Here is an 18,518-nt window from a genome sequence, read left to right as displayed (position 1 = left end):
TTCAGCATGAGATTTGGAGGGAACACAAATCCAAACCATAGCAGAGAAGTCATCAGGAAGATTCCTGATTGTCTCCCTGCCCTGGCATCAGCCTCCTCATCTAAACTCTGGGAGCAGTAACCCCTTCCCAAGCTGTCTGCCCCTCCAGAGTGTGTTCAGGGTTATTAGTGCCTGGCAAGCAGGGGCTACTCCCCAGATGAGAGGGCAAAGTTTCTCATAGGGTGAGATGATCCTGTGGCAATAAACTAACAATGCCAATTAGCGGTGCAGACATGTCCTATAGATCAGAAATGAGGAGGAAGTCCCAAAGGGCATTGAGAAACTTAAATCTGGATTTTGGGGCTTTGTGTCAAAAGCTTCTGAACATAGCTGTGGGTAGAGAAGATGGAACTGAACAGAAAGACAGCCAGGCCAGCTGCTAAAAAGTTGTGCCAGCCTCTGTGATAAGACAGAGATTACTGTGGGATCACAGACTGCTATTTTGGGAACATACATTATTTTCTTAAAAGCTGTTTATATTTTCTGTAATTAGGTCCTTTTTGTTCTGTCTTATGTTAACACATTTAAAAAATGCTAGTCTGGTCAGCTGTGTTAAGAAGAACCAAGAAAGAGGTTTTCATTCGGCTTGTCCAAAGTTTTAAAGGGGAAGTGGCTTACTAACTGCCTGACATAGTGGAAACAGAGTGAGATCCTCAGAGAGAAGGTAAACTGTGGGCAACTTGAGCTGAAAACCCTTGTTTAGAAACTCTCCCACACTGAGATACATTTATCAAATTTGTCTCCATCTCTCCATCCCCATAGTCTGTTACTGTCCTGGTGGCCCAGACAAGAGACAAGAAGGGACCTCAATGAACAATGAAAAGGAAGAGTACCCTGGGATTGGTGGTCCAGGGGTGGGAGGGGTGGGTACCTACGGAGTTTGCCCTCCAGAATGGAGCCTGCAAACAGAAAATCTGATTGTAGCAGTCAGAGAGTAGGGGGTGGAAGTTCAATGTGAGCATGAACTTCTGAGTGCCAAAGTACCTAGGCAGGCAAGTTACCAGATATTTTTTTCTAGTTAGGGAAGGAGAGGACATATAGATTACAGGAGGACTTCAACCAATGCCTAGGTAGGGGACATGTGAGGGTTAGTGGGCTAGCATTGCTCCTTAAGCAAACTGGGGCACAGAGCAGAGTTAATGTAGCTAACTGAAACAACAGCAGAGAAGAGGCAGGATTAGGGGAAGAGAAAGGCTGCCGATTGTGGACACCTGAGAACTGGAGACCACCCACCCATCAGGCTGGGGACGGTTGAATCATTCAGGACCCCACCAGGTTCTATTTGAACACAGGACTGGTCCTCTGGGGCTGCTGCTTGAAGAGCTTTGGTAGCTACAAAATGTCCCAGCCTCAGTCCTGCCCTGACCATCTGCTCCAGTTATCTACTGAGTAACCTACCACACCAACACTCAGTGGCTTAAACAACAACAATCCTTTATTTTGCATTTTGAGCAGGGCTCAGCAGGGACCACTCACCTCTGCTCTATAATGTCTAGGGCCTGTGACTCAAAAGGCTAGGGATGGCTGGGGACTGGTGGGACATTTTTTTTCCTACAGACTCAGGGCTTCTCCCCACAGTCTTTCCCATGTTCTCTGCAGCAGTCTCCGGGTAGCTGAACTTAGGGGTGACTTCAGGCTCGAAGAGCAAGAATTTCCAGAGGCCCCAGCAGAAGTTGCAAGGCATTTATGATCTAGCTTCAGAAGTTCCAGGATATGGTCATTTCCACTGTATTCTATTGGTTTAACAAATTGCTAAAACCTGCCCAAATTCAAAGCGAGAAAGTATAGACCCTACCTCTCAACGAAAGGAGTAACAAATAATTTGCCACCATTTTTAAACCATCATGCTATCTCATCAAGTCCTCAACAAAGCCTCCTAACTGATTTGCTGTCCTCAGATTCTCATTAGTGACAGATTGGGACGCAGCAATGCACAGAGTAGAAAAAGCGAGGGTTTGGAGGCCAACAGCCAGCCCTACATCCTGGTTCTGGCAGGATCCACCACTCAGCAACCGGTTGAGCTTGTTAGGTTACTTAACTTAGAGCCCCAGTGTTCTTGAGTGTAAAATGAGGATAATACACTATAGTTGCCAAGAAAATGTACTTCTTGGATCTTGCAGTGTAGACAGCATAACTGACCAATGGCTCTGCCTCAACTGCTGAGCTCTGCTGAAATCCATCCCCTGATATTTATCCCTAGGTTGCTGCAAAGGCCAGCTTCCTAAGGCTGCTCCCAGCTCATGAGTGAGCACAGCAGGGATACTAAGGCAGGCCTCTTTCTGGGAGATGCCAGACTTCTGGGACAAGCCCATTTGGCTAAAGGATTCCCCACCCCAATGGCCTTGCTGAACTTTTTATACATGAACTGTATATAGTATCAAATGCTTCCTTCTACCCAACCTTCCTTCCTTGCTTGCCTCTTTCCTTCACAAGGATCACACCTGCATCCCAGGTCCAGCTCCCTGTTTTCCCTCAAAACTCTCTTGCATAGTACCCCAATCCGGGACTGTTTCTGGAGGACTGGGACAAACACAACCTCCTATTCATAGGACTGCCAAGGGTATTAAATGAGTAGAACTGTGCAAAGAAACTGGTAAAGGGCTGGTATAGAAGAAACACTCATTTAACGAACAATTCTTGAGTCCTGGCTGTGTGCAGGTCTTGGTCCTGGGTGTCTGGGACACCATCGTGAGCAAAGCAGGCAAGAACACCAGCGATGCCTGCTTTAAGCTCCTTCCCAACTTCCACATCTTTAACAGGATACCAAGAGCCCTTCAGAGTCTGACCTCTTGGGGCCTCAACACCTCCGACTCCATCCCCTGAACACCTGAGCCTACAGTCAAAAGGAACTTCCTTCTTGCTTCCTACAGGTTTTGCTCTTTCACCCCCAATGCCTTTGCTCACCGTTTCCTTCTCCGTGAAATGCCTCCTCCTCCCTTTTTTGCACATCTTCCTTTCTTGCACGTGCCCCTTACGTGACAAACTTATGCATCCCCCAGGCCCCAGTTCAATGTGGGGCCCTAGGTCCTCCAGGCAGAACATGCTTGCTGGCATGATCTCAGCAAGCACCTGGTAGAGGCACTTGTTACATTGTGTTATAATTGCGGTAACAGTGTCCCCGCTAACTTGCGAGCGCCTCTAGAGCAGGGGAATATCCCAGCCACCTTGAATCCCCCCGCGTGGCCCATGGGAGGCCCTCAGACCTATCTGCGGAATGAGTAAATGAGTCTGTGAACCAGGTTCGGCGATTTGGTGGGGTGAGCGCTGGGCCTGCGGTGCAGGGCGCTGGGAGCGGCCAGGCCGGGCCTGGCTCAGGCCCCGCAGCCACTCAGGGCCACCGGGGACCGGCCGGGGAGGGCGCGGGCCGAATCACGGCCGCCGCCGCAGGGCACATGACTGCGGCCTCCGCCTCCGCCCGCCTCCCGGCGCAGTCGCCGGCGGTCGCCTCCCGGGGTTGCGGCGAGCCCTGCCTGCGAACGTCACGTCCCTGCGCGCTCCCTGCACTCTCCCTGCACTCTCCCGAGCTGCGCTAGGCGGGCGCCGCGGCTGCCCCGCGAAGGAAACCGAAACCGAGGCCGGGCCCGTCCCTCCGCGGCCCCATCCGCCCAGTGCACCCGGGGCCGCGCTCGCCAGGCCGCGGAGCCCAGAGCTGCGCGCACGAACCGGGCACCGGGAGGGCGCGGCGCCGAAGGGTCCCGGGTCTTCGACGCCTCTGCGGCGGCTCCTCCCTCCTTGCAGTTGGATCCCGGGCGGGTGCGGCCCGGCCCGGCCCGTGAGCGGCGCACAGAATGGGCCGATGCTGCTTCTACACGGCGGGGACGTTGTCCCTGCTCCTGCTGGTGACCAGCGTCACGCTGCTGGTGGCCCGGGTCTTCCAGAAGGCTGTAGACCAGAGTATCGAGAAGGTGAGGCGGGGCGGGCTGTGTGTGTGTTGTGGAGTCTTCCAGCCCACCCTCCCATCCCTGCTGCTGCATCTTGTATGGGGAAGACCTGCACTCGGGCAGACCCTCTGCACTAGAGCTCTTCTTGCGTCCCTGTCTTCCAGGGCTTGGTAGGCGAGGGTTAAAGAAGGGTGGGGAAGGATGGAGCCGACTCTGTTCCCTTTACAGTAATAAGTAAGGCTATGGATCCTGACTTTTAAAAACGCCTTCTGTTGTGTTCTGTCGTTTGCATCTCTCCCCACTCCTTCCGTCTACACCCCAATCTCAGGGTGGGCCCAAACTTGTTTCCGTCCCACTTCATGAAGAAACAGAACTGAATGAAAGACACCGCAGAAGAGGCAGATTATGTTGTCTGCTTGCTGTGGCCTTTGAAGTGGTGTGCGCCTGAGGATGAGACGTGGGTGTGCGGTCTATTGTGTTCTTGCCCTCTTGGGCTGGGCAGGGGCAGTTGGTAGCTGGGCCAGTCCTTTAGGCTGGGTGACATTTCATCCATCAGTCTTCGCTGAACGCTGACTTAGTGGCTTTGCATCTTGTACCAACAGTCTGTGTTGCTTTGTCTCACCATGAATTCTTGTTTTTCTCAAACGGCCATAATTTTCAGGCACAGATGCATTTAGATTCCCTACAAGAATCTGAACTTGTCTCTTCCTCTAGATGATTGGGCTGGAGAGCCAGTCCTTTAAGAAGACTTCATTTTTTGATTTCACTGGTCATTTCATCTGCCCTTTCCCCCACATCCACCAAGCTGTGTCAAAAGAGGAACAAGAGAGAATTACTGGGATCATTTTTTCCTTAAAAAAGAAAAAAAATCACTGGAGCAGCAGCCTTTCTTGTTAGCATCCATAACTGCACGCTTCATTTTTCCCACTGGTCTGCACTTGCTGTGGCCAGATAAAGCCCAGGCCTTGTCTACTTTGAATCACTGCACTCTCCAGTTAGTAAAGCTGTTTTATTCCAGGTGGCAATGGATATATTCCTTTAACTGAGTTTCCAAAAGTAATTAAGTGAGTACCTGAAATCTGGCAGTTAAAGGCAATTTTTCAAAAAGCACCATGGCAAAGCACAATGTAATTTTTAAAGTTCACGTTGCCAAGGGAAGACAAGGCTCACTGTCTGAGCGTCTCGAGGGTCAGTTTCCTCTGAGCAATCATGTTCAAGGAAAAAAGAAACTGAATCCTTTCTCCCCTCCTGTCCATGTCCAAATCCATGGTGAGCTGTGTTTGAGGATGTAAACTCTCGCTTTGGGTGACTAGAGTAAAGCAATTCAATTATAGTCAGTATGTGAGTTTTCTTATATGGCTTTGAAAGGCTGTTTCAAGGAGCCCTATAGGATGAGTGATCTTCCCCGTGGTTCCCATATAGCCAGCCCTTAGATTCTCTGTGTGTCTCCATTTCTCTGGGCGAGGGGATGGCTGTAAGGCAACTTGACTGGGGCCTGAGTTTGTGCTGGTATTTCCAAGTGGTTTTCTCCATAAGGAATGGACTCTGTTCTGATAAGTAATAGTACAGGGAAATGGACTTTCAGAGCTGCTCAATCCCAGCTAAGGAGGACTGCATGGTGTATTGTATGAAACTAAACGACAGGGCTAGTTTCAGTGGACAGATGTGGAAATACTGTTGTCATTAGAGGTAAGTCACATATCGCTATTTTGCTTTTTCCTGGATTACCTGTAGGGTGGTAGGTAGCATGGGACAGTGGGAAAGAGTGAGGATGTTACACTACTGGGCATGAAACCTAACTTCCACCATGTACCAGCTGGGTGACCATGGGCTGTTTAATCTTACTTGATTCATGTTTTCCCCATCTGTAAATAGGGATAATAAGGACTAACGATCACATCCGCTTTGTCAAATAATTCTTATAACCTTAAGGTGTGATCTTTCTGGGATATAGTTAGTGCTTAATAAGTGATAGCAACTTTATTTTTGTTAGAAGCCACACAAAGAAAATACATGAGATTTGGAGTCAGATTCCATATGTTCAAATCCTATCCTTGCCAGTATAAGCTTTATGACTTACGTCAAGTTACTTAACTTACCTGGTCCTCAATTTCATTGCTTGTAACTGGGGATATGAGCTGTTAGCTAACTTGAGCACAGTGATGCATTTACCATGAAACTCGCAAAGTTAAGCTTTGGGTCCCTCACTTGCACAGGCCTTGCAAAGCCCTGTACCTCATTCTGTATCCCAGATTTTCTTTTTTCTTAAGAAGGGCCCTTCAAATTGTATGAGCTTCAGGACCCACAAAACTTGGATTTGTCTCTGCATGTGTATTATTGTAGGACCAAGCATAAAGCACTTAGCATAGTATCAGGCACAGAATAGGTAATCAATATATGGCAGTCATCTTTATTGCCACTAGTATTACTATGGGAGAATTCATTCATAACTTGATTCTAATGTAGTTATAATATAATCTACTCTGATATTTCCAGTTCTTTGTTTTGTCATTTGAAGATTGTCTATGCCCTGACTTGCCTACATCAAAAAGGGGAGAGGGAAAAGGGATGAAATTCAAATGAGTAGGTGTGGGAAGCTTAGTAAGATAATTCCTATCCAAAAAGTTGTCTCAAATGATAATTGTCCTTGAGCCCTGCAGTGGCCAGAGGTAACTGAAGAGAGACTTTTAATTTTGGCCAGTGAATATAGTGGAAGGAACCAAGACAATTTTGATTTTTGGCCTCAGTGGTGACTGCCTCGTACTGGGCAAGGCCTGTAATTGTTTCTGCTTCAATTTTCTCATTTGCAAGAGAGGCATAATAGTACTTCTCTTTTTCCCACACCCTCTTCCTAGGGGATATTATGAGCATTAATAAGGCATTTCCTTACAAGCATTTGGGCCTTCATGAAGAGAGAGCTTTGCAGAGACCCAGCAGTTCCTTTTCCTCCCTTAGGCCTGGAAAGGCAGGAGTTTATGTTACATTTCATCTGGTATCCCAGTGAACTGCCTTGACACATAGCACAGTGCCTGAGATACATATTAAATGCCTCTTCACTCTCCTGTGATCATTTTAATAGAAAGAAGAGTGTCCTGAGAATCAGCAGAACTGAGTCAAACATTTTTTTTCTGTCCCTAAGGATTTCTTGGACTAAGCTGAACAAGCACAGTGGCAAGTTATTTAATCCCTCAAAACCTAAGGATCCTCATTTTGAAAACAGGAATAATAAGGATAAGAATACTTAACTCATAGAATTGTCACAAGAATGAAATAATATGATTTCTATAAAGCACCCAGCACAATGCCTCGCACAATGCCTGAACATTAACATTTGTTATGTCTTTAGCTATTATTTGTCATCTGTGAATTGAAACTTATATAAGCTATGGTTCCTCTTAGCTCCAAACTTCTGAGATCCCATGACCTTTAAGAGCAGCTATGCAGTTCAGAATATTAAGTTTGCACTCCTAATCTCTGCAGACGTGCTGGCAGTTTGACTATCTCCCAGTAATAGGGATGCAGAACTGGCCACAGTCAGGGCTGGCCAACAAGGGACGGGCTGGGGAGGGAACCGGTGGGAGACTGTTTACACCTTTGACTTCCTCTTCACCGGTCAAGGCAGGATTGTAGCATTAGGTCTCAGAGATGCAATGAACAGGACAAATACACGTCCCCTTCGTCTGGACCTGAGGCTCTGGGCAAGTCAGTACCAGCTGGTTTCTTTTGGGAGCCATAGAAACTCTGGAGCTGTTCTACTGATGCCTCAAGAAGTAAAATATAGGCCAGGCGTGGTGGCTTATGCCTGTCATCCTAACACTTTGGGAGGCTGAGTCGGGTGGATCACAAGGTCGGAAGTTCGAGACCAGCCTGGCCAATATGGTGAAACCCTGTCTTTACTAAAAATACAGAAATTAGCTAGGCGTGGCGGCGGGTGCCTGTAGTCCCAGCTACTCGGGAGGCTGAGGCAGGAGAATCGCTTGAACCCGGGAGGCGGAGGTTGCAGTGAGCCAAGATGGCTCCATTGAACTCCAGCCTGGGCGACAGAGCAAGACTCTGTCTAAAAAAAAAAAAAAAAAAGAAGAAGTAAAATGTAATCATGTAATCACTGATAACCAGATTGCTTTGATTGGTGACTATATGGGATCTTGTTTTTTAAAGTCAAATCAGCAAAACATCTTTATTGATGTGTATGTAAAGGCATTCAGCTATATATAATTTTAAAAGGCTCCTTCTTGCATGTCTACCTCATCTCCTGAGTTGCCTCTATTCAAAGAAGACTTATCTTAGTCTGAGATTTTTCTTGATCAGAAAAAACCAGTAAAGATATCTTAAATCCGTTATCTTACAGTCAAAGAAATTGAGGCTCTTGGAATAGAAGTGACTTATCTAAAGTCAAATGGAGAGGGAGGGAGAGAGCGTGCCAGCTGGCCTCCTGATCCTGAACCCACTTTTCCCATCTCAAGGATGACCATACATCCCATTTGCCTGGAATAGTCCTACGTGGTTTCTGTGTACCTGTTGTGCTGGTGTAATCACTAACACCCGCTTTCCTCCAAAAGATTTCTGCTTTGCACAATAAGTTCTATGGCCGTCCCTCACCTCTCATGCCATGTTGTCCTTACAGACCACAATGTATCCCGCTTCTTGGCTCTCTTAAGGAGTTGAGGCCTACTCAAACTAGCGCAGGCAAGATAGGATTCTTTTTTTCTTTCTGTAAATCTGGAAGGGGAAGCTCATAGAAATCAAAGGGCAAGAACCGTGGCACAGTAAGGCCTCCTGAGAGGACAATCAAAAGTGGAAAGTCAGCAGGAACCAGGCACATTCTGCCTCCCACTTTTTCCTCTGCTTTCTCCACCAACAGGCTTCCTCTGTTTACTCAGCCTGGCTCTGTACTCATCCGGGCTTGCTCAGCCCCGCCTCAGTGTGACTTTCCAGCTGCTGACCTCTCATAGACGTGCTTCATCTCCTAGTTTCTCTTTTCCAAGTCTGTAACGGAGCAATGTGATTGGCTCAGCACAGGAAGAAACTATAGCGCTGTAAACAGAGGCAGTGTCATTAATTCCCTTGCAAGATTCTCTAACTCCTAAGCAAAATTATCCAGATTCTTTCCTGGCTTTTAGAAACATGATCTTGTGATATCAAAATCATATTGTTTCTTTCAGTGTCTTACTAATTCATGTTGACTATGAGTGCATTCCTTATTAATGATTAAGACAATATAGTAGGCTAGCAGTTGTCAGCATAGCCCCTAGACTCTAGGAGATGCATTTAAATCACTTACAAAGATTTAGAAAATACCAGACCCCATCCCAGACTTGCTGAATCAGACTCATTAGGAACAGAACTCAGGTTAAAGTGCTTATCATAAAAATCCATTACTGGAGGCAGGTTGCTGTGGGATCGTAATCTGCAATTTTGGGAATATGCATTTTTTAAAAAGTTGTTTATATTTGTATAGTGATTATTTTAGACCATGTCTTCATTCTGTAAGATGGTAATTCTAATTGAGGATATTAATGCTAATAATTACTATTAATCTGCAAGTTTACATATTATTTGGTGAGGAGGGGAAGGTTCTGCCTGTGGAAACTACTTTGCTTTATTGTTAAATAAATCCAAGATTTCATTCTGTCAGGCCACAGCAGAGGGGCCATCTGTTCTGCCAGACATTTGCTTGTTTCCCAGGAAGAATCAGGAGGTGGAATTATAAGCTCATTAATGAAAACGTAGGATGTTGGCCAAGTGACTAGATATTCCTGGCCATATCATCAAGATATGCACTATCTATACACCATACACTAAGGAAGGGACCATTTTTAATCCAAGCTGGTGACTGGAAAAAACAACCAAGGGAAAATAAAGACCACTTTAGGTGTTTGCTTTCTATATCTAAATGCACCTTTGGGTACATGCTTTGGCAGTCATTCTTTTATTTGACAAATATTTACTGAGTGTGTACCATTTGCAAGGCAGTGTGCTAAGAGCTATGGATATAACACTAAACAAGATGCAGTCTCTACCCTTACAGATTTTATAATCCAATTTAAACTCCTGGGCCCCTCATATTCTTAAAAATTATTGAGGACCCCAAAGAACTTATGTTTCCATACCTATTGATATTTACAATATTAGAAATTGAAACTGATATGTATTTTTGAGAAATGTTTAAAACAGAAGAATACACAAGCACATATTCCAATATGACATCATTATATATCATGTAACCTCTGGAAAACTCCACTCTACACTCAGAGAAATAATAGAATTAAAAAGGCAAATGATACCTCAGTATTAAAATAGTTTTGACCTTGTGGGCCCCTCCTAAGAAGGTCTTGGGGCTCCCCAGGGGTCCTGAGATCACACTTTGAGAACTGTTGATCTAGTTTTCATTTAAATTATTTTTTTAGAATATTTTAAAAAATACATAATATCCCTGTTTTATATTCCTGTAAAGCCAGTTTGGAAGCTGTCTTGTTAACGTTTTCAAACAACCAGGATTTTGCTTGGTGTGTCTTTGATTTACTGTGTCCTTTTGGCTTTCCTGTGAGTCCAGTGTTAAAAACAGGAGTTTGGGCCATCAGTAATTCCAGTCCCACAATCTCCTGTCTTTCCCCAAGTGCTGATCAAAGTAGACAAGAGCATTCATATCTCCATAATTGAATTACTCAATAATTCCCTTCTGGCCTCAGCCCTGCAGGGATTTTCAACCCGTATGACGTAGTTTGGTATTTTAATCTAGTATGAAAGCCCTCTTTGAAGGTAGAGGTCCTGTCATACTTAGTTTTGTGTCTTTTCTTACTGCCAAATGCAATGTCTTATTCAAAATAGATGGTCAGTAAGTATTACTTGGATGAATAGAGAAAATAATTTCTTTGGAAATGATTGTTTGCATTTTGTTGTTTAGTCTCACATTTTGCCTCACTCTGTAGGCCAGTGGTCACATGTTTGTCTCATGAATGATTTATACCTCTAAAATCTGGAAACTTCACCTATTGGTCCAGATTTCCAGCTTCTCTTGAAACATGTGGATGTTCTTTGGTACTCGTCATACCAAGTTCTGTGTGGTAGCCATCTCGGCAGAAAAGAGGCTGACCCTTAGAAGAGACCTGCCTTCCCTGTTTCCCACTGTCTTGGTCCATTCAGGCTGCTGTCACAAAATAGCATAGACTGGGTGGCTTATAAACAACAGAAATGTATTTCTTACGTTCTGGAGGCTGGGAAGTCCAAGATCAAGGCCCCGGCAGATTTGGGGTGTGGTGAGGGTCCACTGCCTCATAGATTATGGTCTTCTCACTCTAACCTCACATGGCAAATGAGCTCTCTGGGGTACCTTTTATGAGAACTAATCCCATTCAAGAGGGTTCTACGCTCATGACCTAATCACCTCCAAAGGCCCCACCTCTTAATCTCACCACCTTGGGGGTAAGGATATCAACAAAGGAGTTTTGAGGGGACATAAACATTCAGACCACAGCACCCACTGTCCTTTGCGCCCTTATTGGCTCCCAAGACCCAGTGAAGGTATCTGTTGTTGTGCATGTGCTGTTGTGTTTCTTATAGTAGAGAAATATTTCTCTATATTGACATTCCTTGCCAAAAGAAGGAAAATGAAGGATAGCTTGAGAGGATCATGTGTTTAACAGAAATGGGGAGGGCATGTTTCTTTGTAGAAATGAATATTGCTGCTGGGGTTGGACATGCAAACAAATGTACAAACCCACCGCCTGTGTCACTCATTTGCCCTAGCCATCTGGTTCCTTCAGCATCTGAATTTTACACACTTTCTAGAGACAGTGTGAGGCAGAGTGCCATTGTTACACTAATGTAATCACTCATCACAAGTCCCATTTTTTTAATTCATTTTTTAATTGACAAGTCAAAATTGTACATAGTTAGGGCATGCAACATGATGTTTTGAGAGAGCTACAGATATAGATAGATATACATAGTGAAATGGCTAAATCAAGCTGTTTCACATACGCATTACCTCAATTACTTATCTTTGTTTTGTGGTAAGAACACTGAACATCTAATCTCAGCATTTTTCAAGTATACAATATTTTGGGGTTTTTTAAATTTTATTTTTGTTTTTGTTTTTGTTTTGAGATAGAGCTTCTATCACCCAGGCTGGAGTACAGTGCCACTGCCATGGCTCACTGCAGCCTTGACCTCCTGGGTCCAAGCCATTCTCCTGCCTTAACCTCTAAAGCTGCTGGAACTACAGGTGTGCACCATGCCAGGCTAATTTTTAAATTTTTTTTTGTAGAGATGGGGTCTTGCTGTGTTTCCCAGGCTGATCTCAAATTCCTGAGCTTAAGCAATCCTCCCGCCTTTGCCTCCTAAAGTGCTGGGATTACAGGCATGAGCCACTGTGCCTGGCCCAATATATTGTTATTCACTGTAATCACCATGATGTACGTTAGATCTCTTGAATTTGTTTATATCAAACTGAAATTTTGTGTCCTTTGACTAACATCTCACCAGTCCTCCCAGCGCCCACAATTCCCATTTTAAGGATATTTTCTTTTAACACTGTACTTCTGATAATCAACAGTAATGGAAGAGGAGACATAGAAATAGGTAGGTAATGAAAATATTACTTATTTCAATTTTGAGAGATATAATCACAACCAAACAGGTTGCAAAATAATGAGACTGGCTGTGCAAGTTACACACAGAATGTGGGCCTTGTTTCCGTGGCCTTATTTCTTATTTATTCACATCTGAAACTCCTCTTTCTCACCCGCCTCCCCACTCCCCATATATGTATATATATATTCCCCTCCCACTCCCAATTTTCACCTGGTTCTATGTTTAAGTTTCTATCCGGTAGCTGCTTTTTTTCCCTTTAGTTCATCAGTTCTCAAACTTGGCTGTACATTTGTAATCACCTAGAAACTTTCAAAAATAAGTTACTGGGTATTTTGTAGCAGGAGGTTTTTTGGGATTGCCATTCCACCACATTGTCCTGTATGTAATTTATAAACAAAGTAACAGTTCACCCATGAGCTAGCATTTGAATCTGAACTATCAGAGCTCATTAGTTAAAATTATGACAGTTGCAAAATCAAAATGAGTTAAGCAACAGTGACATAAATAAATGAATGCCAATACATTTTTACTGAGTTAAAATAAGGTCAGGGAATAAGAGTTGAATGTTAATGGCAGTTTCTTTCTTTTATGTAAACAGTGGAAATTACTTAAATTACTGCACGAGTCTGGGTTGGGTTTGCTTCGTTGCTGGGAGCAATTTTAAAAAACAAAGCAAATCAGTTGGTGTTTTGCCATTTGATGAGTTTTATTAATCTGGAGTCCAGTATATAATTAGGCCAATATACCATCCATACACAATTAGGCCGAGTTCTCCAAGTTGGTCTGCATTATCTCTGGATGAATTTAGACTGCAGATGGCAACATGGATGCTTAAGTTGTGTTTAATTATTAAGTAGCACTTTACTGACCTTAAAGAACAACCAGTAGTGCTCTTGAATCCCGAAACTTTCCTTAAAAGTATTACTGATTCCCATGAAAGCCTAATGGATTCTCTGAGTGCTTATTTTTATCACTTGGAAGTGGCTTACATCAGGACAGCTGGTTAAACCACTCTGATGGTGTTGCCTTCCCAAAAGATTGCTGTCAGGCTGACTTGGGTTGTGGCTGTATTAAGTCATGTCAGTGTTCAGCAGTCAAGCTAATCCAGCCTGCATCTGTTCCTTCATCTGCAGGTCAGGTGTCAGCCTGGCCAGTGACTCTATGTTCACTACACACAGCTCAGAGAGGCTGTTCTCAGTTCTGCCTCTGACCAGCCTTCTGTGTACCCAAATGGAAGCTTATGCTGGTTGAAGATTCTTTTACTTTTGTTTTAAAACAGTCTCACTTCATACATGGTACAAACTATTATGCTTCTCCAGTAATTCAAGAAATGCAAGTTCAAACAAGAAGATGCTATTTTGCCACTACCAAAGAAGCAAAGATTTCTGAAAACCTTAAACACCAATATTGGGATGGATATGCCAAAATGGTTGCTCATACACTGCTTTCTGGAGCAACTTGTTGATATTTAAAGGCTCATGAGTTCATGAAAACTTTTTTGTCTCTAGACCCAATAATCCCAATCTGGGAGTCTATTCTAAGAAATTATTCACTGATTTGGGCTAGGTGTGGTGCCTCACGCCTATAATCCCAGCACTTTGGGAGGCGGAGGTAGGTGGATCACTTGAGGCCAGGAGTTAGAGACCAGCCTGGCCCACATGGTTAAACCCCATCTCTACTAAAAATACAAAAAGTAGCTGGGTGTAGTGGTGTGCACCTGTAATCCCAGCTACTCCAGTGGCGAGGCATGACAATCACAAGTTGCAGTGAGCCAAGATTGCACCACTCCACTCCAGCCTGGATGACAAGAGCAAGACTCTGTCTCCAAAAAAAAAAAAAAAAAATATTCACTAATTTGGACAAATATATTCAAGAACATTTACTTAAGCATGAAAACAACACAAATGTCCTATAGTAAAAGAATGATTAAATAAACTGATTTAGTGTATTTTTTAAAATACACTAATACAGTGGATTAGTATACAGACATTAAAATAACAGTTTCAAAACCTATTTAATAACAAGGATAATCATTTATAAAAGATGAGTGAAAAAATGATACAATACATATGATCTCAATTTTGTTTAAAATGCACATATATATGACTAGACCAGAGGGAAATAAACCCATGTGTTAACAGCGATGATGTGGATTACAGGGGATTTAAATTTTCTTCCTTTTACTTTCTTCATTGTCCAAATTTTCTGTGACAAATATGATGGAATGGGTAGGGAATGGATGGAGTAGCATTTACCTGATTTAAAGTAACAACAGGCTGGGCACAGTGGCTCACACCTGTAATCTCAACACTTCAGGAGGCTGAGGCAGGCAGATCACCTGAGATCAGGAGTTCGAGATCAGCCTGACTAACATGGTGAAGCCCTTTCTCTACTAAAAATACAAAAGTAGCCAGGTGTGGTGGTGTGTGCCTGTAATCCCAGCTACTCGAGAGGATGAGGCAGGAGAATCGCTTGAACCCAGGAGGCAGAGGTTGTGGTGAGCCGAGTCATGCCACTGCACTTCAGCCTGGGCAACAGAGTGAGACTCCCTCTCAAAAAATAAATAAGTAACTGAATAAATACAAAATAAAGTAACGACAATCAATAGCCTCATTTGTGAATAGAAATTGGAGGCAACACATGACTTTTTCTGCACATTTGTAGTAATGTTATCTGCTACTTTAAACATCTCTTCTAATATGAATATAGAAATTTCTGTAGATTGATAATTTATCATAATATCTAGGTATTTTTCCCTTAGATAAATGTGATATTTTATTGCTTACAAGTCTAGTTTCTTCCTTGTTATATCAAGGAGTTTTTAGAATTCACCAATAAAATGAGAAGGTGGGAGATCTTGTCTACCATTATATCTCCAATACCTAGAACAGTGGCTGGCACAAAGCAATTGCTAAGTTAATATTTGTGGAAAGAATGAAAGAGTTTCATCAGTTTTAAGGCTGTGAAAATCCTATGCTATACTTGCTATGAAAAAGGATGTTATAAAAAATTCATTAAAACCAAAATTGCTAAAGACAGATCTAACAGAACTAATGTTTGTGTGCCTTTGGCATATTAATTATGCATAAAAATAGACCCTGCTAATTCCAAACTAGTCTTAACCATTTATGAAGGGAGGCCAAAATGTCTCCTTGAAAAATAATATTTGCGCTAAGACAGTTACTATCTCTTCTTGATTCTGCAGTACTGAAATTCAGACTTTTTATTTATTCAGATCACATATTATTTAGAATATGCGGCATTTTGCCACATTGAAGATTTTACCAAGAAGAACTAGGTAAACAGCAGAAGATGAATGCCTGGCACAGCATTGTGCTCTACGCTACGGTATCATCTGTTTCTTCATTAATTATTTATTGTGTCCCTTCTGTGCCAGAAACCATGTTATGCGCTGGGGATCCATGAAAAAGATACAGTCCTTAGTATCAGACCCAATCTGATACTAAAGACTAATAAACACATTTTCCTTATAAAACTTGTGAAGTTTCATAAAAGCAGAGAGAAAACACATAGCTCAGAGGGGCCTTCTGAGAGATGGCACTTCTGAATTGAGCCCTGAAGCCCAAGTAGAAGTGAACCAGGTGATAAGGGCTCTGCAGAGACTTCTAGGTGAAGGGCAGTGAGTGACTCAGGCCAAGGCACTGGCTGAGAACTTGTGTGGTGGGTGCTAGGTAACAGTAGATGGTTGCGTGTTACTGGTGCATAAAGTGCCTACCAGGAAAAGACAGCGACAGGTGACGCAGTTGCATCAGATCACAACAGGTCAAGGACTGTGGACTTTATCCTTTGAGCAGGGGTGGAATATCTGTTCCCTTAGGCACTTTTGACAGGCTTCTCTGAAGGCTGAGGTGGATGAAGCATTTGAAAGGAAAACGGCTGGAGAGAGGGAGACCAGTTAGGAGCCTACATACAGTATTGTCACAGTCCAAGCCAATGATGAAATGTGCCTTGGGGTAGAAATGGGGAAGAGGAGGAGGTGAAATCAGCAGGACTTAGTGATCAACTAGGGGAGAAAATCATGAGTCCATTTTGGTCATGTTGTCTTGGAGCAGCCCGTGAGATGTTTAGATGGGAGAATTTTATCACAGATCCATGCTACTGGAAGGATCTAAATAATTTCAGGCATAAGCTATTTGTTAGGCTGAATTACTGGGTCTTGCACATAATTTTTCACTCCCTGTTACATGCATGTTGGTTCTGTGTCCTTAGCTAAATTTCTTCTTACAGACAGAGCCTATGCCTGTTTGCAGGGCATAGTCTGGGCACATAGAAAGCTCTCAGTAGGTACATATTGGGTAATTAACTGAAAAGTATGTTTTTCAGTCCAAATTATTAATTTAGCTGTTGACACTGTGAATTCACCATATAACTTGATAATTTTCCAGTATTTTGTTTTAGTGGTAGTGCCACAGTATTGTGCGTGGAAAAATTCATTATGTTCGTCTTGGTTAAAATTAGTAAGCAACAGTTATATTGTGACTCCACAGTGCCACTCTTAATATCCAGAGTCACACTGTAAAACTGATTTAAGGCCTTATGTTGCTTTTTCATTTAGTGTAACTAAGAAGACTCAGCTGATTACAAGGTTTGTCTGGTGGCTGTCACCACCACAGCAGAACCCTCGGTGAGGAGGATCAGTTGTTCCCAAGCCATGGCTTTCTGTTCAGACTGGCAAAGGGCGCCTTTGAGGGGGACACTAGCTCGTTGTATCTGGTGGAATGAATGACTTCCTGTGCCAGACAGTCCGCGGTCTTGAGGCTGAGGTTATTATTTGTTAGTTTCTCAGGCCTTCCTTTACCGAGCAAGCTCCTGGGAAGTGCACACTTGAATGCTCTGAGGATCAGAAATAGAAGGGGCAGAAATTAAAAGTTTAAGTCAAAACAGAGCCCTCTGTGGACCGTCTTGTGGCAGGAGGTTGAGGTGCTTTCTTTGGACACATTAGCATACTGGGGCTGCGCGGCCGCCTGGAAACTCTAGAGTTGAACTCTCCCTTTTTCGGTTCCTCACCTGTGGGCTCCTGACTAGGAGCTGACAGTGACCTCACGCAGCTGCCCTAGTTTCCTTTCCTCCAGATGGAAGGGGTTACACTCGAGGAAACCCTGAGAGTTCAGAGTCCAACTTATGGCTTCTCCATAGTTTCACTGTCCCTCTGGGCTAGAGTTGCCAAATAAAATAAAATATAGGACACCCAGTTAAATTTGAATTTCAGATAAACAACAAATAACATTTTAGTATGAGTCTGTCTCGTGTGATATTTTGGTTCAGTCCAATGTATCAGTTGTTAACATCCTGCCATATTTACTTTATCTCTCTGATGCACTTTTTCTTGAATTATTTGAAGTAAGTTGTAGATATCACACACTTTGTTCCTAAATCCTTCAGCATGCATCTCCTATGAATAAAAGCATTTTTGACGTAGCCCATGCAATATTTGGGACATAATTATATTATAAAATTATTTGTTGTTTATCTGAAATTCAAATTTAACTGGGTATCCCAGGTTTTATTTGCTAAATGTGGCAACTCTACCCTCAGGGTGCCATGGGGTGGCAGCTGCTGGATGGGTGAGTAAATCTGCACTCCTGGACTTGGTCAGATTTGATTTCATTTACCGGCTTTGTGACTTGGGACAGCCAGTGCCACCATTTGTTTGTCTGCAAAATGGGGATTTTTATTTTGTAGTGTCAGTGTAAAACTCAGAGATAAGGTACATTCTAAAGCCCCTGGCATAGCACCTGACGTTAGCAGACTCACAGTAAATTGCAGCTGGTATGGTAGTAATGGTAACTGAATAGCAACTGCCATTCTCTGAGCTGAAAGTGAGAAAATAAAAATAAAGACACACTGTTTTAGAAATGTTGGCAGCTGTATTTACAACTTCCCTCTGTTCTCTCATTCCCCATCTCTCTTCCTACTTAGTGCATTCGCGTGAGCACACACACACACACACACACTCTCCAGCACGTGATCCACTCTGGGATTGAC

The 18,518-nt window shown here is 43.4% G+C and overlaps 2 protein-coding genes across 2 annotated transcripts in view; one reads left to right on the top strand and one right to left on the bottom strand.

The window, feature by feature from the left end:
- The window catches only part of FAM47E (family with sequence similarity 47 member E), a 70,887-nt gene extending 67,497 nt beyond the window's left edge, over nt 1-3,390 (bottom strand). The window contains exon 1 of the mRNA XM_063663767.1: nt 2,944-3,390. Coding sequence (XP_063519837.1) covers nt 2,944-3,093 — 150 coding nt within the window. The 5' untranslated portion in view covers nt 3,094-3,390. The remainder of the gene's footprint in view (nt 1-2,943) is intronic.
- A 37-nt stretch (nt 3,391-3,427) lies between these two features.
- SCARB2 (scavenger receptor class B member 2) overlaps nt 3,428-18,518 on the top strand; it is a 52,320-nt gene continuing 37,229 nt past the window's right edge. The window contains exon 1 of the mRNA XM_054486000.2: nt 3,428-3,944. Within this exon, the coding sequence (XP_054341975.1) occupies nt 3,828-3,944 (117 nt within the window). The 5' untranslated portion in view covers nt 3,428-3,827. The remainder of the gene's footprint in view (nt 3,945-18,518) is intronic.

Source organism: Pongo pygmaeus, chromosome 3, assembly GCF_028885625.2.
Source record: "Pongo pygmaeus isolate AG05252 chromosome 3, NHGRI_mPonPyg2-v2.0_pri, whole genome shotgun sequence".
Lineage (NCBI taxonomy): Eukaryota > Metazoa > Chordata > Mammalia > Primates > Hominidae > Pongo > Pongo pygmaeus.
The sequence above is the reverse complement of the archived record's forward strand: the minus strand, read 5'-3'. Positions and strand labels throughout refer to the sequence as shown.